Source organism: Brassica napus, chromosome A2 (genome assembly GCF_020379485.1).
Source record: "Brassica napus cultivar Da-Ae chromosome A2, Da-Ae, whole genome shotgun sequence".
Lineage (NCBI taxonomy): Eukaryota > Viridiplantae > Streptophyta > Magnoliopsida > Brassicales > Brassicaceae > Brassica > Brassica napus.
This window is the reverse complement of record NC_063435.1, coordinates 5,296,218-5,321,318: the sequence shown is the minus strand read 5'-3', so window position 1 is coordinate 5,321,318 and position 25,101 is coordinate 5,296,218. Positions and strand designations below refer to the sequence as shown.

Below are 25,101 nucleotides of genomic sequence, written 5' to 3'. Positions count from 1 at the left end.
AGAAGAAAATTTTCAGTCGTAATATGCCATTGGTGTTGTTAACTTGTTATCACAGCACGACTAAGATTTAATCATGGTCTGATAGGGTCCAGGGGCATGTAAATTTAGAAGGCTAAAATTATATATTTAAAAGTAAATTATAGTTAAGATTTAGCATAATTTGGAGATTTCTAGTTCTCTTTATAATCTGGAGATTAATTTGAGTGTTTTATTACTCTCTGCCAACTGAACATTATAAATTACGAAAATGTAGAAGACAGGAAAACTTATAGTTAAGATTTAGCACCAATAATTTGTTTTTGCCTTTTATGAATGGTAACCATCTCTGACCATCGAAAATCATACTGCATTTTATCTCTACAGAAACATATTTACTAAGACATTGTTTAATATAAGTTTTAGTCTCAAAGAAATTTCTTCTGAGAGATAACTCGATATTTTTTCTTTAATTGGATAAGTCGATATTTCATAGCAATGTCACAAAAAATAGACATAATTTCAGTCCGCAATATTGCGCATCACTAAACTATGGATGCAATTAGTAATTGTCATATATTTTTATGTCGGCATGGCATAAGTTTGCGTAAAATATCACGAACCTTATGTCAATTTATTGGATATAACTTTTTTTTGGTAAAAATTTATTGGATATAATTTTAATAAAAATGTAATACATTCGTACATTCAAATACATTGTTAGGATTAATAAAATGCTTGGATAAAAAAATTATACTCTAGATGAAATGGTCATCAAATTCATCACTAGGTTGCTCTAGAAAACATATCGATCTTCGTTAAAAACACATTTCAGAATTTATAAAGTAAACGCAACTGTTGTAAAATCCAAAGTAAAAGGCTTGAATGCTTGATTTCCCTAAAGTATCTGATCAAATATAATATATATATATATTTTGTATTTTTCGTTGTATCAATCTCTGTGGACTTTGGAATTAGAAATATAGAAGGTCGAATGGTCAACTTAACCCCAATAATATATAGGTCTCTATTTATAAAGTAACGGAAAGTTTTTGTTTTGTTTTTTTGTTTAGGTAACGAGAAAGTTGGTACTTTCGAATTTCGATGCTGCTTAACTCATTGCAAAAATCGAGCTTTGAAGAAAACCAGAGTTAAAATTATTCAGATTTCACCAAACCAAATTGCAAGCAATTATTTACTCCTTCCGTTTATAGTTATTTAATTTTAATGTTTTAGAATTTTTGCTATTTAAAATTAAAATTTATGTTTTAAAATTCAAATAATACATTTAATTTAACACATATACATAAATACATATGTAAAATATAAATTATATAAATTTATTTATTTATACATAAATATTATTTTAATTTAATTTAAAATACAATAAATACATCAATATATTTTTAATATGTAATATTTCCTCCGTTTCAGTTTCGTTGTCATTATAGAATAAATTTTTAATTCTAAAATAAGTATCGTTTTATAATTTTCAATACAAAATTTTTTAACTTTTTATTTTAATTTTTTTTTCTATTGGTTGAAATGTGGTTAAGTGTATTGTTAATGATATTTTTATTTAGTAAATATATAAAATTAATTATTTTTTAATTTGTGTGTTCAAAGTTAAAACGACAATTAAAATGAAACATATAGACTAAAACCTAAAAATATCAATCTTTTAAAATATAGAGAGTAAATAAATTTCCATTGAAATATGTGTGTTTTAATTAATTTAGAATTTTCACTGAAGTATTTGATATGAAGACTTGTCCAACTTTTCAATTGTTAAACATAACATTCAAAGCACTAAAGTTTCATAAAATGGTAATTGTAGTAAATTATCCCACATGCGGAACTATATAAATATCGCTTTAGTATTTTGAAATATTGTTTCAATATTAATACTCTTTCTGTTTTTTTTAATGTTTCACAAAGATAGATTTTTTGTAGTTTCAATTTTTTTATTAGATTACTATTGGTTAAAAATTATTGAAATACAGAAAACAATATATTTAATATAGTGATTTTACTAAAAAGTATATCTTTGTAAAATGGAGGGATTAGTTGTGTTTTAAATGAAAAGTAGAGAATTTGATACTTATTTTAATTAAATATACTATAGCCAGTAGAGAGGACTAGAATATTATTTGGAAACGGTGTACAGTCAACCCTATATAAAAAATGATATTTAAAGTAATTACTGGAAACTTAATCACTCTATATTTTAGTTCTACTTGTGCTGCCAAAGTGCTTTATTTTAGTCAAATTGGATCACAATCATATATACTCCTCCATGTAAAATTGGAGTTTATTATTGTATCCATAAAAATACAATATGCGGTCTAAATAGTTAGCTGACTTGCTAAAAATATAGTTAGCTGACAAAAATCAATGGCAAGTGTTATACAAGAACAACATCAAAAGTAACAAATATTAATATAGTTACTTATAGGGTCGAAGAAATTTCTATATATAACCATCCCATCTCCTCTCAGGACTCAACCTACCACATTAAAAACCATTTCCTCTCTTGCAACCTCACTGCAGTTTTTTGTGGTTCCCTCTTTTTTTCTAAGCCATTGTAAGCTCCAATCTTCCACATCTTCTTCTCCTCAATTTTCTTACATGCGCACCCACACTCACTCAATACACATCGGGATATATTTTTGCTTCTATTTAACTTATCAATTATCATTAAGTTTTCTTGTGCAGAAAAAAGGCGAAGCTATGGAGTTTTTCTGGAAAATGATGTCATTGATGAGTTTGATGATGATGGTGATGTGCAAGAGTGTGGATGGTTATAGTAGCGGTTGGGTCAATGCTCGAGCCACATTCTATGGAGGTGCTGATGCTTCTGGCACCATGGGTAATTTTACTTACTCTTTTCTCCAACTTACTTCAAAGTTGGAACATCAAACCTTTTTGTAACGAACTTTAAACCCTTTAAGGATTTAAAAACAAAAATTTACTTAGTATAATATTTTTGAGTAGTTAAAATATTTTTTGTTTTCTAAATAATTTGAACGTGTGGAAACTAAGTAGACTACCTACTTTTATATGACAAAAATCTTTGTAATCTTCTGATAATTTTTTTATTTACATGTATTACGAATTTCTAAACGTCTCAACTCTTAAGAATCATTTTGTATTGATGATATATTTTTCGGGGGGGATCAGGCGGTGCGTGTGGGTACGGTAACCTATACAGTCAAGGATACAACACGAACACAGCGGCGCTAAGCACGGCTCTATTCAACGGCGGCCAAAGCTGCGGCGCTTGTTTCCAGATCAAATGTGTAAACGACCCAAAATGGTGTCGCCGGGGAACAATCACCGTCACCGGAACAAACTTTTGTCCACCTAACTTTGCTCAAGCCAACGACGCCGGAGGTTGGTGTAACCCTCCCCAACATCACTTTGACTTAGCTCAGCCCATCTTTCTCCGCATAGCTCAATACAAAGCTGGTGTCGTCCCCGTCCAATACCGAAGGTGCGTTTCCGGTTTACCTCGGTGAAATCACATACTAAGTTTTTAATATTTGATGTTTTAGAAGAATTTTTTATTTATTTCAAATTGGGTAAAGTTTTTTTAAAGTTTTAACGTTATTTTTTAAAAATTTTTATGTTATACCTATACTATATATTATACCGTCTATTTTATTATTATTAGTTGAATTATAACTAAATATTTAATGATATTTTTTATAAGTAATGATAAGAAATTTAATCTGTGAGCATAATCATAAAAAAGCTTTCTAATTAGTGTGTAATATTTATCTTCGTATGAAACAGAGTGGCTTGCCGGAGAAGAGGAGGAATGAGATTCACGATCAACGGCCACTCATACTTCAACCTCGTACTCATAACTAACGTCGCCGGTGCCGGGGACGTAGTTTCCGTCTCCGTTAAAGGGACAAGGACAGGTTGGCAAAGCATGTCGAGAAACTGGGGACAGAACTGGCAAAGCAACGCAAATCTTGACGGTCAAGCTCTTTCCTTCAAAGTAACAACTAGTGATGGCCGTACAGTCGTCTCTAACAACGCTACTCCTCGTAACTGGAGCTTCGGACAGACTTATACCGGAAAACAGTTCCGAGGTTAGAGGTGATGACGTGGACTGAACACTTTATGATGAAGAAAAAAACGTTTTTACTTATTACTGATTTTGGAATTTTTTAGAGTTTGCATAGTTTTTTTTAAAAAATGTTTCGGAATTTATCTAATTAACCCAAAAGAGAAACTAAAATAAATAATTAAATGGCGGAAAAACAAGTTTTTTCACCGGCAGCTTTTGTAATTTGCCGGTGAGGCTGAGGTGAACAGAAAGGGAGAAAGGGAGCTTTGTGTTTTCACCCGCCGCCTGAGCATTTGAGATTTCCTTTTTTTTTTAATATATGTTTTTTTTTTGTATTTTATTTGGCTTTAAGATGTTCGATGGTATGTTTCTGTAAGGCATTGTCTATTGAACTAAAAGTAATTTTATAGTTTTATATGCTTAGTTTTTCTTGTTCTTCTTTAATCATGAGAGACCAACATCATTATCACAAATTATTACGCTAGTTTTATAGTCTTATCCTTTATTTCTTTGATTCGCTGTTAACTCATGATATATAAATGTCATATGATCTAATATGAAATGTTACGCCTAGAAAATGTTATGTTGTAACAGACCAATATAGGAAAAGATATTCGTCTGCTAAAAGAAAATGAAATGGACAAGTATGGTAATCAAGATGATGATGTACTGACTAAACTACTACAACCAGGTCGTTTTTATCAACTACTCAAGCCAATGTTATTGTCAAGTCTTCATCTTTTGTAGACACTACCAAACTACAGACTAGAGCCTCCAATTATCATTTTTCCATCTTCCAGTATCTGTTAATAATCTTTTTCTTTCACATAGTTTTTCTACATTTATTTCATGCCTGCTTACTCATTCTACAGTGGGTTGAATAATGAAGAGTCAAGTGAAGACAAGAGTGAAACCAAACCGTTTGGCTCGGTTAGCTTGTGCTCTGTTTCTGGATGAAAGAATGGGACCTTTAGGGATTCAAAACTCCATCCGCTTTATCAAAAAATGGCTTGTGAGTTGTTACGGATATCACAAAAACGTTACATATGATCATATTTAGTATGTCACACACTAAATAATAATAATTAAATTCCAAAAGTATATAATCAGAAAATCAAAGATAATAGTAACACTTTTTAGATATTTTCTTTGGTGTTAAAATAAACCTTCGGACAGATTCTCTATCTAGCTATTTGCTTATTCTCTTGTTTTTCACGATTCGCGTTGCCTCATATGATATAGAAACAGTAATTATTAAAAAAAGTTCATAAATAATCTCGCCTGTATTACTTTGACCTCGGTGAGTTTAGATTTCATGTGCTTCTCTTTCTCTCTGTTGTTTGTTCTGTACCTGGCTAGGGTTTTGCTTTGACCCTACATCGTTGCTTATGACAATTTGTTTGGTTCCTGAGATTCTGAATCTCACATCCCTTGTTCTTCATGTTTTTTGTCAGCCTTTTGTACCCTCTGAATTTGGATTTCCGCGGAAGCTAGAAGGGTTAGTTCTGAATTATGGACATTATAAGTCAGTTGCACGATGAGCTTCTCTTAAAATATTGTCATTACGCCCTAGGCTAAGGATGTTGTAGCAACAATGGTTATGTCAAAACGTTGGAAGTTTCTTTGGATGTTTAAACGGCGCTGAAAGTATTGACATTATAGTCACGTGAAGGAATTCAAGATAGCCAAGGCATTATCAGGCATCTTTTTTTTTGGACACCAATATTATAAATGCGAAGGAAAACGGTCCAGCAGCAGAGAGTTAGTTGGCTGTGGCCAAGTACAAGACTGATTTAGCAAGTGAATCAGCCATAACATTAAGGTTCCTAGGAATAAAAGTAAATACAATGCAGTCAAAGGAGAGTGATAGATGCTCGATGTCCCGAGTGATTCCGTAGAGCTCTGTCGGATGATACGTCGAGGTGATAATAGCCACGAGGGCTTGACAATCTGATTTTAAGCAGATTCTTGAGTACCCCGCTTCGAGGGCATGGAGGAGCGCTGATCTTACAGCTAAGGCTTCTGCCATTAGAGGGGACACTGTGTGATCAAATGTTGCCGTCCCCTGTAGTAACCGTTCATCCTGATGATCTGTGAAAATCCAACCACAACCTGCCCTGTTTGTCGTCGCCTGCCATGCAGCATCAGAACAGCATTATCAGGCATCTAACTAGACTTATATACAGGGTTCTGCTTTCACCTTCCAATAAAAATCCAAATACACTCTAGCATATGTCCATATAAGTTTCTCTGAGATGAAAAATAAAATCTATAACTCTCATGCCATTAGCATCATTAAAAGAGAGATTAAGAGCAAACCTTTCAGCTGTTGGACCAAATCCTTTCAAAAATTTCCCAGCTTCTTCAGTTCTGCTTTTATCTTTCACCAAGCCCACTTTTGCCTTATCACAAGCCCTTGATTATATTTTCGATTTTTTTTCTGCTTTAGATTGTCACGAGCAGCTTTCCCAGCATGTCACATTACCATCATATATACTCATCACTCCCATCACAGCAATCTGAGCAAACCATTGGAATCCTTCAACGTTTTCTTCTTCCGTGTAGCGTTGGAAAGAACATAGCTACATACCACAGATACCATCATTGACTCTAGAAGAAAACAAAACTAAAAGGAGATTGGCCTGCGACAATAGAATTTTCCATTCGGACAAGCTGACGTACCTGGATAGGTTTTGGTGCAGTTTCACTAGACACTCGTATTTTACGAATCTGTATAATTATTTCCAAATAAATTGGCCCATTAGCTCAGTTGGTTAGAGCGTCGTGCTAATAACGCGAAGGTCACAGGTTCGAAACCTGCATGGGCCACCTTTTTTTTTGTTGCATTCCTTATTAAAACGTCGTCGGATCATGCTGATACAAAGCTATAAGTCATGGGCTCAAACAGAATAAGCCCAGACCTAACAATTAAGTCGCTTCTAGGGTTTATGAAGTCTTTATCTCTTCACCACTGTATATATATACTCATCTTCTTTGCTCTGTCACATATTCAATCCAATTGTTTCTTCTCCGGCGCATCTATTTTCGATTTTTTTTTATTTATTATTCAAAAATCGTCTTTTTTTTTGTTTTCTATATTCTAATTTAGAAGGAAAAAGCCTAATTTGCAATTACTTGATTCATGTGAATGGGTCAAGGAATCTATCGTTAGGCTAAATAGATGTTGGATACGTTTCTCTATCCTGTAAGCTTACGTACCTCCGTAAGCTTGCTCTGCCTCTTATTATCCGAAGCTTCTTTGTTTCTCTTACAAAGGAGCTTTGGTGAATACGCAGATACATCTATCAATCTCCCCTGTTGATTTTTTATTATTCTTTGATTATTAGTAACGTTAAATATTTGGTGATGGTGAGGGTGATGAAAAAAATCATTCGGATTCCCAATGAATAAAAAATGTGATTATTTTACCAGCTACTTTTGACTCATCCATCATCAATCAATTCTTTTTGATTTGTTTTTAATTTTTAACTTTTATAATTTGTTTTTTTTTCGGATTTGGCCAGTGATGCAATCAAAATATTTGCTACTCTTGATGAAGAAATTCATTTGATGATTCTTTAACCACCAAGATCTCTGAGGCCTCTTTTTATCGTGTCCCGATCTCCAACAATGATTTGTCTCATTATAGATTAGTAGACATCACATTTACAATGGTTATTTATGATTATGAGATGATTTAGCGGTTTGTGGTGAATATGTTTTTTTTTTTTTTTTTTTTTTGGTAAAAATGTTAAATTCATTACCAGTTTTCAATTTTTTACAGACAAACATAGATGACAAGAAGCAGAATACAGAAAATAAAATCTAACAGAGACTCAAACCTAATGTTACAGAGCCTATCTACAAGCATAACAGCAGTACACAAAAGAAAACATCAGAGAACACTCGCTTGCCGCAGAAATCAAACCCGCAATTAAACCGAGAGATTGGACCCGGGAGAAATTGGCGAACCGCGGTGACCAACTCTTAATGATCGGGTTGTCAAAAACAGCTCGCTAAGACCATCTAATCCGCGACCTTCATGGACAAACTGCTAGACTCGTGACCAAGGACACCTGCATTGAGAAGGTCGAGCTTTATTGGAGAAGGAGCACCCACAAGCCGCCACACGCTATCGAACCTGCATCAGAAAGACATAAACAACAACCTCCACCCTTAAGGCAAAGCGGACCTGAGACAGCCCTAGATCAGCCTCAAAACCCTGCTATCTCAGCACGTGCCGCCACCAAGGAGATGAGCCACGGTTGACAAGACCAGCAACTCATCTCTTCGCACACGCCCCTGCGACGGAGAACCCGCCGTAGACCATTCTGACTTGGAAACGAAAGCAGCTCGAGGAAGCCTCTGAGAGGAAGATTGACCGGCCCAAAAAGCACGTTGCTGGAGACCACCGAGACAAGGGGAAGAAGCACCGCAGCTCCACCGTCTAAGGGATCCATGACGCCTTCAGCCAAGCTAATCCACTCACCCAACCGAGAAGAGCAAGCAGAGAGGGCAAGAGGAAGGAGAGAGATCTCGCAACCAAAGTCCAGATCTGACACCAGATCCAAACCCCCGCCACTCAACGCACCCAGAGGAACCGCACATCCACTCCTCCGCCCTGCTTCTCCGGAGATCCAAGTCCGACGCGCCAGATCTGACCCGTACGGAAGCGCAAAGACACAGAGCCACCGAAAAGGAAACAGAGGAGAGGAGAGAGAGGAGAGGCGAAGAGGGAACAAAACAAAGAGAGGCGGGCGACCAGCGACTAAAGAGGAGGAGGAGCGCCGCCGGCCACCCAAACGTGAAAAATTAGGGTCTTATTCAAGAGAGGATTGTAGAGAGAGAAAACTTAGATATGGAGATGAAGTAAAATCACTATATTAAATATATTGTTTTCTGTATTTCAATAATTTTTAACCAATAGTAATCTAATAAAAAAAATTGAAACTACAAAAAATCTATCTTTGTGAAACGTTTTTTTTTTTTAAAAAGGGGTACAACACGAAAACTTAGATATGGAGATGAAGTGAATATGTTTATGTCTTACAAATCATTAAGTATAAGTTTGAGAAGAAAAATGGAACAAAAATTGTACTTGTAACACCAGTATGTCAAGACCTTCAATTACTTGTTTTTTTTCTATTCTTTTGTTGAGATTGGTTGAAGGTTTCTGGAACAATTTTATGTTCGTATTTTTGTATGCGTCAACTAACAAAATGCGAGTGCCAGGAGGTTGAATAAGATTGGACAGCAACTATCTATTCGTACAAAATAAATAGCACGTCTGGAATAGATGCCTGATTTGATTTTATTTGTTTTACTTGTTACTCAAAATAAGCATAAACTATATATAAATAAAGTTTACGGGTCTGAAAAAAAAAAGTTTACTGGTAACTCTTTTTGGGGTTACTTTCTTAGGGAGAATGAGTAGCATACCACAGATACACTCTGGAAGAAAACAAAACTGAAGTAGAATGTTCTGCTTTCCGACATTTGAACTTTCCATTCGGACAAACTTATGTACCAAAGTCAGCAGATGATGTATATCATATGTCTTCTACACTATTTGCTCGTCAGCTTCGTCTGCACAATTGCGAACTCTAGTGAAACATAACTGTTCCTTATACATATCCAACGGTAACGAAACAAACCAAACGAGAAACAGCATCAATGTGGAGACTATATCGGTGTATTATTGTGGAAAATTAATTAGCAGAGAGAACCATATCGGTGTAATATTGGGGAAGATCTAGTCTAATTAGCAGAGTATGCTAGCGTTGAGGAGAAACGGATCGTTCGATGGAGAAGATCTTGATGTAGAAGAATAATGGATAGGTAAGAAGAAATGGAGACACAGGAATATGCTACTACTTTCATATTCTTTGAGATTGAAACAGATTTGGCCACGGGGGAAGAAGTTTGGCAATACGATGCAGTTTTCGACTCTACATTTCGAACATGCCAAGGTCTTCGAAACCTGCATGGGCCATTATTATTTTTTGTTGCAGTTGTTTTATAGAACGCCGTTGGATCCGTCTAGCCTACCAACCATCTCCTGATTTACGGGCTTAATTAATAATGGGCTTATACCAGTATGTCCTACTAGTTAGCATCAGCAGTGGTATCATCTCTCACGGAACTTTCTTTGCTGTATTATATTTATATAATTTAAATTTTTAATTAACATTTAAATATAACAGCCTAAGACCAATTATAAATGAACACCTTTCAGTTGAGTAACCTCTGCGAACATTCGATTTTCTATCCCCCTCTTACTTTTCCTTCTCTCACATACTTTTACCTTTATTTTATAAATTAACTGAAGAAAAACTTATGAAGAAACGTGACATGCTCCAAGGCATCTCATAATATCTTAATCACTGCATATATATATACTCAACTTCTCTGCTCTGCTCTGTCATATCAAATAGAAATTGTTTCTTATTCGGCGCATGTGTTTTATGGTTTTTTTTAAAAAAAAAATTTCTTGTTTTCTTCACCTTCTTCGTAATTTGGTTTGGAAAGAAGAGTCTAATTTGCAAATTTTTTTTTTTGTTTGCAATTACTTTACTCATGTGAATGGATCAAGGAATCTATCGTTAGTCTAAAGAGATTATGGATTATTTTGTATCCTGCATGCTTACGTACACCTTCGTAAGCTTTCTCTGCATCTTAACCTCCGAAGATTCTTTGTTTTCTTTTATAAAGAATCTTCGTTGAGTACGCAGATACATCTACCACTCTCCCAATCGTTTTTTAAAATTCGTCCTTTTCTATTTTTTTCGATTATTAATATCTTTTAAAACTTGTTAATTGTTTATATGATGGAACAAATCACTCGGATTCCCAATGATAAAAAATGTGATCATTATCAGCTACTTTTGACTCCATCATCAATCTTTCTTTTTTTTTTGGATTTTGGCCAGTGATGTTATAAATATATTTGCTACTTCTTGATGAAGAAATTCATTTGATGATTCTGTACCACCAAGATCTCTGAGGCCTCGTTTTTTTCTTTTCGATATTACATCTTTTACAGACCTCGCATTAATTACAAGGTTTAGTTTGTTTTTTTTCTTTTTTTTTGAAACACTTACAAGGTTTAGTTTTTTTGGTAAAATTACAAGGTTTAGTTTATCACATGTAAACTAGAATAAAATGAAATTAAAGTCAATAAATTATAAAATCAAAACTGTAAAGAAACGAACAAAAATTGTTTCGACAGCCTCAGTCCGTCCAGACATTTATCTAAGTAATTTTTGGATGGGCTGGTGTTTTGGAAATGATTTTGGTTTCGTGTTTGTTTACGGAAACGAAACGCTTGCGAAAAAATATTAAATATATGGTGGAACATCGCTATTACGTGACTGTACGACAATCACTTTTGCCGCCCAAAGAACTGTTTTTGCAACATTGATGCGGAACACATGATGTCATCGCTGAAACATTCTAACGATGTGTGTGGTCCCTCTTTTAGTTCTATAGATCCTCAATACATAGAGAAATAACAGGAAAGTATTCTTATATGCCCCAATTGGAAAAAAATTATTCTCACTACCCCACTATTTTTCTCATTACCCCACTATTTTTCTCTTTCTCTTATTACCCTTTCTTTTTATATTAGTTTTTATTTATTCAGCGGACCTCAAATCCCTCTCTCTTACTCGCGGACCCCACTTCCCTCTCTCTTCCTCACCCATTTTGTTTCATTATTTTAATGTTATACGGACTCCACGTCTCTCTTGTACATCTCAGTTTGTTTCATTATTTTAATCTCAGGTGGGGACCCTTTTCTCATAAAGCTGATACATTAACCAAAATCATAGGATTTCCACTCTCAGATGCTTTCTCTCCTCTTAACACGTGTCTATCTTTTTTTTATTCTCCAACAATATTCGACATTTTTTTTTGAGCTCCATTTGGTGATTTCAAAAGTGATTATTAAAGTAATTTGGTACGCTTTTTTCATAAATTTTTTTTGTAGGAATGTAATATCTACGTTGTATGTATTAAGGGTAACAAATCGTGGAGTTTTAAAGAAATATTAGATCTTGACCCGTGCGTCCGCACGAGTATTTACTTTTAATTTTTGTAAACGTTCGAAAATTAAATACATATACTATTGTACTAATTAAATTAGAAAAAGCTAATTAATTAAATATAACTGAGTTAGTTTTATTATTCTGAACATTAAAACGATTTTGATTAATTTAATTTTCAATAAACCAATAAATTAATCTGATAATTTAACATATTTCATAGTTTTTCTTTTATGGATTGAAACATTGACTTTTTGATTTTTAAGTAAATGAAAGATTGCATATCTTTTAAATTTATTAGGTACCTAAATATTAGGCAATTTCGTAGCCATGTTTATGAAAATTGTTATCTATAAAGTTAGTGGCATTGGATGGTAATTGTTGAGGAAAACTTAGGGTTAAGATTTATTTGTACTTCAGCTTTAATAGATTAGATGTAAATAAAATTTAAAGAAGATTATGTATATTTCTTTGTATTTAACATCGTTCTGAAGAAAAAAAAAGACATTAAAATGGTGTTAGACGATAATTTGGATTTTGTAACACGTTCTTGGTCGTTTAAAAACACGTAAATTAATGAAAAAATAAAGTTTTAGGTATATTGGTATAAAACAAATATGAAAGGATGTTTACAGACTATTTTGTATATTTCTGCTTATTTTGCACTATTTTGAAGCAAAATAATACATTACAATGTTGGTAGATAATATTGTGGATTGTATAACACCCTTGTGTTCGGTTAAAAAGGTTAAAAAGGTTAAATCAATGAAAATGAAAATTTCGAGGAATTACTAGAATTACTAGTACTACTAAAGTGAAACGTGTATTACTAGTATTACTGGATCGACTATGTATTAAAAGTTCTTGAACAACTTAGATTCTTTAAATAGTTAACTAATAATATTTTTTTGTTCTTAATGGAAATATGTAGTTTCTCATATTACAATCATATGTTTTGACTACGAGGAAACTTACATCAAAGATGAGGCTGAGATAAGATGAATTTTGAGAAAAGATAAAATTCACACTTTAGCGATGAAGACATATGTGGAAGAGGTTACATATTATGGATGGGTTGAGAGTATATGCAGAGATATTAAGGTAGATGGGATGATGAATATTAGTTACTTTCCAATAGTATTGTATTCGAACAAGCATCGAGAGGAAAAAAGATGGATGGTAATGAACTACTAGGTACTACTGTGAACTACCTTAAAATACCTTGAATTACTATGTATTATGCATGTTTCTAAGAACCTTAATTTTTGTCTTATTATTTATTTTAGAAGATATATCTCATATATTGCATAATTATATGTCCATATATGTGTTTATTTGTCAAATTGACATAAAATACTCTTAATTTCTCAAGTTGATAGAAAACTTCTCATTTCCATAGAAAACATCCTTATACTTCCATACTAACGTCTTGAAGGGAAGATCATACTAAGATGAATAACATAAAATACATATTTTTGAAAAACATTTCCTGCCAATATGTTATATACAATCTATAACTGTCTAAATTGATTGGTATTACTAATAAATTTGATTTTTTGATGCGGTATTACTAAAAATTATTGTAATTTGTAAAAGTATTACTATGAAGAAAGAAATATTACTACCGCCTTGAGTATTACTAAGTGTAAATATTCAAATATGTTTTTTCTGGTTGAAAATTTTAAACTTGTTTTAGACAATTTTTTTCTTGTTAAAATTTTTAACACGTTTTAGATAAATTTTTTTGTCCTCCTAATAAATATCTATCGAACTTAGTAGTTCAAATTTTTGGTTTTACCACGAAGAGTTAATATTTTTTTCTATAAATATTCACTTTATGGGTATGACTATATGATAGATTTAGAATAAATTAAAAGAAAATTTTATTTCAGCCAATTTACGTGGAATATAGTTTGGGGCAATTGTCAATAATAACACATTTTGAGTTTTTGTCTCAAAAATAGCACTAAAAGGAGAAAGTCACAAAAATGACATTCATTAAAAGACAAAATATCCCTAATATCCTTGGTTTAAATTAAATAAACAAACAAAAATAAATAAAAGCAAATAAAATAAAAATTTAAAAATTAAAAAAAAAAATTTTATAGTTTCAGATTATATGTTTTCAGATTCGAATTTTTTTATAATTTTCTTTTTGAATTTTTTTTTTAAATTTTTTTTTTATTTTTTTTTCAAATTTTCTTTTTATAATTAAAAAACACTTTTTGAAACTGTTTTTTTTTATTTTTTTAATATTTATTTTTTATTTTATAAAAATTTTAAACCCTAATTACAAAACTCCATCCCGCTTAACTCTAAACTCTATCCAAAAGATATAAGTGTATATTTATCTCTTTAATCAAACCTATTTTTGTTACTTTGAGTGTTAGTTTAGAAACAAAAACTTGGTTTGGTACTATCCTAGTCTTTTTCTCTATAGTTTCATCTCATTTAACCATAAATCTTACCTCAACTATGAATGAGAAGATAAAGTTTCCTCCAATTTTTTTTATTTATCCCTCTTATTTCCACCATATTTTTTCATCATTTTACTCTTGTTGATAACCAATCACACTCTATATGACATTCAGTCACATTCAAAATATCCAAATTAGTTTTGCAACAAACATAACAAATTTTCCTACACAATATTCGTAAACTACACTTTTAAATTCTTAATTAACACATAATCAGTATATTCCAAGCCTTTGAACCTTATGTTCTATCCTTATTTCTCTTCCTCTGCATCCTCAGATACTTTGTCAACTTCTTTATCAGCTTTGTTCCTATTCCATTGCGAATAATGCGAAGATATTTTGTTGATCCTTTCCAAATTAGTAAATCAAATCTAACAAACATGAGAAACACAAGCTCAAACCATAAAGCGAAGACATTTAGTTACCCAGCCAATATGAAATCTTCGTTGCAAGTGACCCATATGATCGCATCTCGGATTCAGTTACTGTCATTTTACAAGAATGACGCCACATTTATGAACATAAACGATATCTAAACCAGTGGCAAAGATTTGACCAAAAAAAAACAGTGGCAAAGATAATCCAACAGCTTAGCAAAAAGATTTAAACCATATCTCACAAACACTATCTTAAACAAACTCGATCCAAGTATGGTAAAAATGTCCTTTGTGTGAAAAGGAAATTACTTTTTTGAAACAATGTCCTACAAAAGAAGAAAAATATTTTAAATTGAGATCACATTCTGAGCAAATGCAGCTGAAGTGAAAACAACCAAATATCAAACATACCACATAGCCTCCAAATCGCCTTCTCTACCATTTCACCACTACAGTCCCCTACTTTGCCCCAAAAGTCTACCAACGGATTCACCCCTCTGGTGGTGAATCAACTCTCCTTGTTTTGCTGAAGCGTGCACAACTTCTAGAGCGTTGTAAGCGGCGGAATCGCGTCATAGCTTCCGGCTGAGCTTTCGTTCTCCTCGATTGTTGTATGACTGCTCAGAACCACCATCGCCTTCTCCGCTGCGAGATCCACCAATGGCTTCACTGCTTCGGTGGTGACCTCTCTCTTCTTATTTTTATTAAGCGTTAAGCGTTTGTAACTTGTAAGCGACGGAATCGAGTCGCAGGCTCCGATTGAGTTTTAATTTTCAACGAGTGCCAGACTCAGCAACGTACATGCGTCATTCTGATTTAAAATCTGTGTCCCTGTTTTTAGAATGAGGGTTCATCAGAAACAGAGAATGTGTTGTGCGAGAAATTGAAAAAGACAGAAAAAGAATGAAGAAGGAGGCTCGTGAAGAAGAAGCTGGAAAGATTAGGGATTTTGATTTCTTTTTCTTATTTACTTATTATTATTAACTTGATGGGATCCGTATTGGGTATGGGTTTGGGTGGATGATCCGATTTGAGTTTGTAATTTCTTAGATTCATTAAGGGGTTTTATGTCTTTTCCAATGTTTTCGATTTAAATATAATAAAAAAGATAATGTTTGTTATTAGTGGGACAATATAGAATAAACAAGGGAGATAGTAGGGCAATATAGATTAAAGTCCGAAATAACATATATTTTTGATACCAATATGATTCTGAAAAATCTGGAACTTAACGGATACATATTTCATCTTTTTTATCAAGATAACCATCAACTAAAAATTAGTCCAGTAAAACTTGAAAATCATCCGATCTGGTTCAAGTTCAAACTTCAATGAATCTTTGATTTCAATTTTTTTTTTATGAATTGATTTTGATTTAAATTTAATCCTTGATAGTTAGAGCACTATTTTACGTGGTATCTCTCTGTATATAATAACATATTATAATAAGTATATTATATAATTAAATATCAGATAAAAACAATTATTAATAGCTGGCTTCAGATTATCTTTCCTTTTCAGAGCACCATTAACCCTACTTCTTAAGTGAGTTCTTAGGAGGTGGGTCCCACAACTTTATTAAAAACTACCTTTTCCTTTTCTTCTGCAAGATGCAAGTTTGGTGGGTTCTTATGGTATTTGCAGGTCCTACTGACACGTGGTGGCCTACGATTAGTTATTAAAAAAAAAAAAAGTTAAAAACTCCAAATGAAAGTTTTAGGGTTAATGGTGCTCTCAGAAGGGTTTCTTTCTCTCACGACGAGCGTTTCTTTTACTTTTTCAATTTACTCTGTTTCTCTTTTTCTGATTTCTTTAGTTTTATCATTAAATGTTTGGGTGAAAAACTCATCACTAATTAAATGATGCTCTAAAGAAACATTCTTTACAAACTCAGTCCACATATCATGAGTGACATATCATCATATATTAACTTTTGTAACGAATGAACTTTGGTAGGAAAGCATTTTACATCCAACTAAGATCCAATGTTTTGAGGAGCTGAAAACTAACCGGGAAGTTAACATCCACAATTGATTAGGACTGGATATTTTATCCGTTAAATTTGATTCAATTCAGTATTCGTTTCGATTCGATCCGAAAATTCCGGATATCTGTAAACTTTCGAAGTAAACCAAATACTAAAAATCAATATTCGTTAAAATCGAAGCAAATCACAAATATTAAAATTTTGAAAAACAGATATCCGCTCTGATCCAACAATATATAAATACATGTATAGCTTGATTATATTTAAAGTTTTAAATGTAAAAATATAAAATTATTATTCTAACATATGATTTGATAAATTATATTCACATAATTACTTATATAAAATTATGATATAAAAGTATTACATAAAAAGAAGAGAAAATATTTATGACAGTTATAACTTTTTTCTTAAATTTTGTGTTATTATAATTGTTAACTAAATTAAAATTTTTTTTACAAAATATGTAGATTCACTACTTTTTTAATTTTTATATTATATATCATGCAAAAAATATATTTTACAAAACAATTTTGTATCAAACTTTTAAGATTATTTGCATTAGTTTAAACGGATGAGATATCCGTAAGTATTAGTAAATATCCACAGATATCTATTTATTTTTTGGATATCCGTATTTTTCCAAAGCAAAACAAATAAAAAAAATTAGATATCCGTAACATACAAAACAAATCACAAATACCTTAAAAATCCGGATATCTGATCCGTACCCAACCCTACAATTGACACACTCGGTAATTTAAATACAACGAAAATTTCATTAAGTAAACAAGCTTTGAGACATTAGTGGCGGATCCAAAAATTTATTTTACCGGAATCGTATATATTTATATATATAATTTTCAAAAATAAAAAAATTATGGTGTCAATGGGAGTTTGAACCTGAGTTCATGGGGTATCGAAGAGTACAAAACAACCATTAGTGCCACAGATTCTTTAGAAAATCGTATACTATTTGATTTATTTGATTATTTTAGGGTGTCAAGTGACCTCCTTTGGGCTTTAGTGGGTCCGCCCCTGGAGGCAATCGGCTAGGCTCATCAAGTCATGATCAACATAATTGAAATTTAGCCACGAAAACCTCATTCCACTACAAATATTATCCCCAAAAAAGAGTACATTTCTCGCTGCATTGCCTACCAAACTTGAAATGCAAACTCTTTTAACACAAGTATTGTGCTTAATAGCAAAGATCTGTCAGCAAACCGCACAAAGCGTCCATGATCAGCATTCTTATCACAGTCGATGTACTCAATGTTAGACACTAACTAACTTCGATAGATTCCGCCATCCTTTTGACAAAACACTTGTGGTGAAGATTGTAATTAAGGAAATGTGAAAGTATCCGCAGGAAGAAATCACCAGGAAAGAAACGGCAATTGTCCATGAAACTCTCGGCAACAACCTTATAGCTAAGATATCCTTTCATTGGCCACGACTTTTGATGCTTCAGCTATTCAGTTTAATCCCCGTCTCGTCAATAGATGAGCAGATTGCGTATTTTTAAAAATGTTAAATTTATTCGATTCAAAACATTTTTACAATAATTGCATTACTAACTCAAGAGTTAGTCAACTACGAATTAGTAAATCAAAACTGAGATAACATGTGCAGTGGTCATGACATTCTTTTAGAAACAATCCATACAGTCATTGCTTTCAAGTATCCTTTCCGTCCCCATTGTTTGGCTTGTCGAGAAAAACTTTCATCAAAGCAGGGTTCAAACCTGCGCGGGCGAAGCCCAACAAATTTCAAATCCGTGTCCTTAAGCACTTGGACATTTTGACTGTGGTATTATTGGTGCAACTATATCTATGTCAAGTCAAAAAGAAGAAAAAAAACTTCAGAAAAAAACTCAGTGAATGTCGACTAATCATTCTAACTATGAAATATAGAGAAGAGAAATGAGATAAACACATCAAATGGTTTAAGAGATGCAAACAAACTGCTTTTAAAATGAGATGGTTTCAGACTTTCATCCAAACACAAGCTGGCATGTCGTCGAACCTCTAGACAAAAGTGCTAACTCCGTGAGCATTCGATGTTTATTCTCCAAACTAGTGGGTTGTGGTGAGATAGTCGCTGTCTTTAGACGCCTTGAATGTTTCAAGATAAACGTTGCGAGTTCTTTCTCTACCTGCCATCCTCTGTAAGTTGTCCACTCGAAAGTTTCAAGACTGAACATCAACGATTCAGGAATAGAACTTGGCTCATCCCAATGATCTATTCGTGCTCCAAAAATACCACCAGATCTCTGAATATACAATAAACCAGCCATTACTATATACTACTATGAGATGATATCGCCAAAAAAACCCACAAAGTTGTAAAGGTTAAGTTTCTTTACGTCGTTGAGTCTGAGAGCTCGAAGTTTCGGAGAATGTTTGAGAAAATACATAAGTAAATCCCATTCCGTTTCACATGTGCAAAACTCCAAGTCCACAAGCTGGTGGAAGATCTCACCAGTAGGAAAAGGAGACTACAATAATATCACAAACGACTATTAAAAAAGCTACGTAAATTGTTATACTTTTTTATTTCTACTTTCAAATAAAAGTAATCTTACCTGTTCGCCTAAACATAACGAGAGACGTTTAACTGATGTGAAAGAACTGAGTATATTGTCGGTATTCCAATAGATAGCTTCAAGATTTGCAGCCACGAGCTCCGGCATTTTCTCGACCATACATTCGTTACTGCAATCATTGATCTCTAGGAACTTCAAAGAAGGAGCATTCATCACAAACTCAGAAATGCCGTCATGAGTACCCCATTTTCCATCGAAGATTAGCTTTTGTAACGAAGGCACTTTTATAGAAAATACTGTCACATTGTCATTCTTTACTCGGTTCACGTCCAACTCTTGAAGAATTTTGCAGCTTGATAAAAGCTTTTGAGGAGTCTCGTCGTCTAAGTAAATCACACAACTAAGTTGCAATGTCTTGAGGAGCTGAAAACAAACCGGGAACGTGACATCCACAAGCGATACATCGGTGAGTTTAAGTACCACGAGTGTTCCACAAGTAAACAAACTCTGAGGCAATTTGCTAGGCTCATTAATAGTATTATGAGGCCAATAGTCGAAACTGAGTTCACGCAAACCTCGTTTCACTGCAGTTCTAATCCAAAACCCGATATCTATGTCGCTGCATTTCCTACGGATATTGAACTGCAAACTCTCTAAGACAGGAGCTGTGCTTAACAGCAAAGATCTGTCCACAAAACTCACAAATCTCCCATGGTCAGCGTTCCTGTCGCAATAGGTGTACTCCAGTTTATGAACCAACTTCCAAAGATATTGCCATCGTTTAGACAAAACACTTGTGGTCAAGACATCTTTTGTAGGAAGCAGTGAAAGTATCTGCAAAAGGAAATCATCGGGCAAGAAACTGATCCTGTCCATTAGAATTTAGAAAAACCCTAGCTTTCTCAATTTCACCATGAAGCCCTAAGCAACAAAGCTATCAAACTAAACCAAAGCCAGAAAAGAAAAGACTGAAACTACACGACAACAAAATGAACTAATCCGATGGTAGACACTTTTTGAACTAAGTAGTATAAGAAACCCTATTTGGTTATGGATGCAATCTTTTTGTTCCCTCAAGATTTTTTTTTTTTGGCATATTAGATATTCGGATTTCACTTTAACCTCATCATCTTATTGTTTGATCAAATTGGGCCTCGCCAAAAAGAAAAAGAAAAGGCTTCCAATGAACTTGAGTTTCGAATCAAAAATACTTTCACATGGTTGTGATAAACATGAATTAACCAATATAATAGGCAACATAATTCTTGTATAATATAATATAAGGTCCTTAAAATAAATATCAATGCTATTAAAACAAAAACACTTTTTATCTACTCATAAATAGTCAAGCTTGGACCATTATATTTATTCAACTAGGGGCATTGCTCCGTGCAAGCGCGGTGTTGTGGACAGAGTTCTTGTTTCATCTCAATATTTGCTAGGGTTATGGTAGTTGTGAATTTTGCGTTTTCGGTTGATCATTCTTTTTCAAGTTTTTTTTTATTGTTATAGAGTTAGAGTTGTGATGATGAACTGTGTATTCATTGTTCTCCACTAATGAAGGATTAAACTGCGTCAGTAATGAGATTGATATAGTTCGTGGTGTTGCTTGTTGTATCACTGAGACTTATTGTTTGTTTGTCTTTTAAAATTTGTTTCTTGTACTGTTGAGAGTACATAAATTATATTAAGGTTGTTGAGAGTACATTTTGTTTCTGGATATTTTTTTTCGAGTTTAGTTGTGTAAACTTTGTGTATTAAGCATTAATTTTATTATCCTTATTATGTTTTTTATATCTTTTTTTTAGCTTGTTCTTTTACCAGACCTTTAAAACAAATACATGAAGACTTGTATAAATAACTATAAAATGAGTGATAATTCTGAGTATATGAACCTTAATGGGTTTTAAACGAATTTATGTATTTTTCATAAAAGACAATAACATTGGCATGTTGACATTGGACATGTAAGCTATTTTTATATGACAAGAGGAGTGAGCAGGTGGAGATGTTGTTGCCGCCTTTGTGTCTGTCGGGATTGTCTCTTGTATCTTCTCGTGTGGCGGTGTTTGTTTCTCTTTTATTTGATGGGTAATATGTAAATAAAAATCATTGTTATTTGTATTTATCAGAGTTCGTAACTTATTCTGCTTTTTTTGGAATGTGAAATTTATGATTCTAATAAATATATAAATAAATACTTAAAAATATAAAAAATTAAAAAATGGTTTCAAACATAATTTTCAATTTTTAAAAGAAATTTTGAAAAAAACCAATTTCGAAAAAAAAAATTCAAAAAAATTATAAAAAGTTCGAATTTGAAAAAGTATAATTCGAAAATATTTTTTTTTCTAAAAGTAATTATTTATTATATATAAAACAAGAGTATAAAAGTCTTTTGCCACTTAATAAAAAAGTATTTTTGAAAAAGTCCTTTTAGTGGTGTAAAGATGAATAATGGCACCATGAAAGTAGTAAACAAGAAATTTCTCTATAAATATTTAAATATTTAGTAGGATTTTGTTAGATTTTTTGTCATCAAATTTGTAATAATTAAAAATAAAATTAAAACAAGTAAAGTTGTTATATGTGTTGATTATATAAGATATGATATTTTAATGATGCTAAAATGTTAATTGGAATAAATGAAATATGATTTTTTAGGGAACTTCTATTTTTTTTTAAAAAAAATCACACATTGATAGAAGTCATGACATCTGTTTTAGTAGTATAAAAGTATAAATAAAATTTATATGGAGCGGGTTATGTAAATGAATTATCTTATCTTCACAAAATGTATTCATGTAAATTTTAATATAACTATCTATACTTTTAAGAAAATAGATTCAATAATTATCCTCTCAGTGGCCACCTCTTCGGTGCATTTCTTCAGGTTTGGCTAATAATATTTCGGGTATGAATATGTTTTTTACCTTCCTACGAGACTTATTCTTACATTTCAGTCTAGGTACAAATCAGATTTTTTGGTTTGGGTTCGGTTTGGATTTCGGGTTACAGATGTTACGAAAAAAATGCTCTTATATGAAGTTTTCACCGAATTACTATCCCGCACTTTGAAAGCGCAGGTTAGAATCTAGTTACATATTAAAATAAAAGTCATAATTTTTTCCGGTGTGATTTTTTAATATATGTTTTTTAAATTGGACCGTCAATATACTATTTTATGTACCAAATAATATTCTAACAATAATTATATATTATTATTTTAATTTCCTAAATCCATGAGAAGAATCTTCCAAAAAATCTTAGTCCAATATTCTTATTATAACATTAAGTTTAATAATTAACTAGATTTTATCCTTTTCTATACTAAAATATATTAGTTTATACAACAAAACCTTTCGATAATTTAGTGTTATGTATTATCTAACTCTATCATACTTATGTTTAGCTGACTTATAATATTATTTCTATACAATGTTTATGATATGTAATACATTTCACTGTGTATTTGTTATTTGTCATGAGTTTATTACAGATATTTATATTGGTGTAAAAATTAGGTAGCTCAATATTTTAATGGCATATCGTATGGCTAAACCAAAATGTTTATATTCTGCATAGATTAATTTTATAATTTTTTATTTAATTTCAGCATTTTATAAATTTTGTATTCTTATAATGAAATTTATTTTGAAAACGTTATTATGTAACAATGCTATTTTACATAAATTTTTGTTTATTTCTAAATTTCATATATATATATATATTAATATAGATTTAATTTATTTGCATCTACATAACAGAGAAGTTATTTTGGGATAATGCTAAAAAGAGAAAAATATTTTTTTAACAAAACTATGATATATTATACTTGCAAAATAATTTCATAGTAAAGGTCGTATTTTGAGGTATTTAGTTAGTTTGTAATTCAGATTTGGTGTGGTTTGTTTATTTTAGTAGATATCAAGCATATTTGAAAACTAAAGATCTTATATATAACTTATTTTTATGAATATATCTCTAAAATTAAAATATCTGAAAATAAGATAAAGACTACATCTTTTTTGGAATTTTGTTTTAAAATAATTTTAACAGTTGACTAAGGGGGCGACTGATTTTTCCGCTACCACCCGCAAACGTAGGTTTTGCGGTTGGTAGCGGTTGTGGGCAGTTTGCAACAATCACTCAAATCGCTCTAAACCGCTTCAAACCGCTCTGAATCTCATAAATTCAAAAGCTGGTTCCAGCTAGCGTTTGCAGTTGCGGGAGGGTAAATTTTTTTTTTTTTTTAAAACAATATATATACAAAAGTAAAAATATTTAATAAAAAATTAAATATTATCAAATATATTATATTAAAATATATCTATTATATTTTAATTAATATTATAAAATTTTATAATAAAAACAATTTCAATAAATTTTCAAAAATTAAAATTATAACTTTCTAAATATAAATTTAATATTTCTTATAATTTAATATTTTTGATATTTTTATAATTATATTAAATATAAATATTGTTAATTTATTATTTTACTGTTACCGTATTTGGTAGTTAACCAGTCATAAGTCACCCGCAAACGCACCCATTTTTAACCGCAATACCAGTCGTACAAATCTCTTAAAACAGCTAGAAACCGCAACCGCCTGCATCCACAAACTCCCGCAACCGCAACCGCTGCGTTTGAACCAGTCAGGTCCTAAGGCTACATATACTGTATATAAAAATTTAACCATTAATAAGGAAACTAGGTTGGTGTTAAAAATGAGTGACATAAATTGTAATGTTACATGACAAAAGCATTTCATGTTGATTGTCTAAATTAAAAAAAAAAACCACATCAAATAAATCTTTAATTTTAGATTTTTTATTTTTAAACTTGAAATAGAAATGAATATTTCTTTCCAACAAAATATTTTAAAAATCTTTCCGTGATTTATTTTTGAAATTAATCAATTTAAATATTTATTAACATTAAAATATAATTAAAATATTTTTATTTTTCGTTTATAACTCAAAGATTATTCTTTAGCAATGTTGCATAGTTGTATAAAGATTATTCTTTGAGTTTTTAGCATTATTAACCAACTGCGCAGGATGTTAGACCATCTCAATACATTTCTAAATTTTTTTTAAGAAAATAAGAATTGTTATCATAGATATAATTTTGTTCTAATTAATGTATATCTTTGTAATAGATAAATATTAAATACTTACAATGAAAGTAAAATTCATCTCTATGTAAAAGTGATTCGAAGAGAATTATGGAGATGAGTTGAAAACACCTAAAAAAACAAACTTTGAGCATTACTCCAGTATATATAGAACAGAAACGAATGATCATATGATCAACAAGATATATAATAATATTCTAGAAAATATCATATAGTTTTATATATTATGATATTAATGTTTCATGTTGGTTAATTCTTATTCGTTACTGCAAAATATCATATAGTTGGAGATATTCCGTTTTGTTGATTTCTTTATGGTACATATGCATAAACAAGTAAGATAATGTATTATGTATTACAAACAGAAGCTGTTTGAATGTTAAGGAAATCTACGATCAGTAATATGGGAGACAAATTTTATCTCTGCTCTTTATTAGAGCACCTCCATTGGAGGTATTTAGATGGGTTCTCTAACA

General features: G+C 31.8%; 2 protein-coding genes, 1 long non-coding RNA gene, 3 other non-coding genes and 2 pseudogenes across 7 annotated transcripts; 6 read left to right on the top strand and 2 right to left on the bottom strand.

Moving 5' to 3' along the window:
* Positions 1–1,857: 1,857 nt before the first annotated feature.
* On the top strand, positions 1,858–7,359 carry LOC106418334 (expansin-A14). 2 transcript variants are annotated; one of them, XM_013859030.3, is made up of 4 exons: positions 1,858–2,560; positions 2,679–2,845; positions 3,157–3,469; positions 3,772–7,359. In XM_013859030.3, exons 2-4 carry the CDS (start codon positions 2,707–2,709, stop codon positions 4,079–4,081), a joined length of 762 nt encoding a protein of 253 aa, XP_013714484.1. In that variant the 5' UTR covers positions 1,858–2,560; positions 2,679–2,706; the 3' UTR covers positions 4,082–7,359. The 2 variants fall into 2 exon arrangements, with proteins under 2 accessions (XP_013714484.1, XP_013714477.1); XM_013859023.3 differs by having other exon boundaries at positions 1,860–2,560; positions 2,692–2,845.
* On the top strand, positions 6,810–6,883 carry TRNAI-AAU. Its single transcript has one exon. It is a non-coding gene; the product is annotated as a tRNA-Ile (tRNA).
* A 64-nt stretch (positions 7,360–7,423) lies between the features above and the next one.
* LOC125589602 lies at positions 7,424–7,501 on the top strand (annotated as a pseudogene).
* A 71-nt stretch (positions 7,502–7,572) lies between these two features.
* On the top strand, positions 7,573–7,656 carry LOC125589677. Its single transcript, XR_007325848.1, has one exon. It is a non-coding gene; the product is annotated as a small nucleolar RNA SNORD24 (small nucleolar RNA).
* A 3,216-nt stretch (positions 7,657–10,872) lies between these two features.
* On the top strand, positions 10,873–10,943 carry LOC125589603 (annotated as a pseudogene).
* Positions 10,944–10,977: 34 nt separating this feature from the next.
* Positions 10,978–11,061, top strand: LOC125589678. The gene has a single exon (XR_007325850.1). It is a non-coding gene; the product is annotated as a small nucleolar RNA SNORD24 (small nucleolar RNA).
* A 3,933-nt stretch (positions 11,062–14,994) lies between these two features.
* LOC106374341 lies at positions 14,995–16,142 on the bottom strand. Its single transcript, XR_001274904.3, has 2 exons — positions 15,362–16,142; positions 14,995–15,276 (listed from the first exon to the last, which is right to left on the bottom strand). It is a non-coding gene; the product is annotated as an uncharacterized LOC106374341 (long non-coding RNA).
* Positions 16,143–17,381: 1,239 nt separating this feature from the next.
* Positions 17,382–21,481, bottom strand: LOC106418326 (FBD-associated F-box protein At5g56370-like). The gene is made up of 2 exons (XM_048751098.1): positions 19,525–21,481; positions 17,382–19,437 (listed from the first exon to the last, which is right to left on the bottom strand). Exons 1-2 carry the CDS (start codon positions 20,359–20,361, stop codon positions 19,249–19,251), a joined length of 1,026 nt encoding a protein of 341 aa, XP_048607055.1. The 5' UTR covers positions 20,362–21,481; the 3' UTR covers positions 17,382–19,248.
* Positions 21,482–25,101: the final 3,620 nt, after the last annotated feature.

Excerpts from the sequence above, each read along its gene's own strand:
- LOC106418334 (XM_013859030.3), top strand. The coding sequence starts at position 2,707 with ATGGAGTTTTTCTGGAAAATGATGTCATTGATGAGTTTGATGATGATG. Across the intron at positions 2,846-3,156 it reads TGATGCTTCTGGCACCATGG|GCGGTGCGTGTGGGTACGGT; the intron begins GTAATTTTACTT and ends GGGGGGGATCAG. Across the intron at positions 3,470-3,771 it reads GTCCCCGTCCAATACCGAAG|AGTGGCTTGCCGGAGAAGAG; the intron begins GTGCGTTTCCGG and ends CGTATGAAACAG.
- LOC106418326 (XM_048751098.1), bottom strand. The coding sequence starts at position 20,361 with ATGGACAGGATCAGTTTCTTGCCCGATGATTTCCTTTTGCAGATACTT. Across the intron at positions 19,438-19,524 it reads CGTTATGTTTAGGCGAACAG|TCTCCTTTTCCTACTGGTGA; the intron begins GTAAGATTACTT and ends ATATTATTGTAG.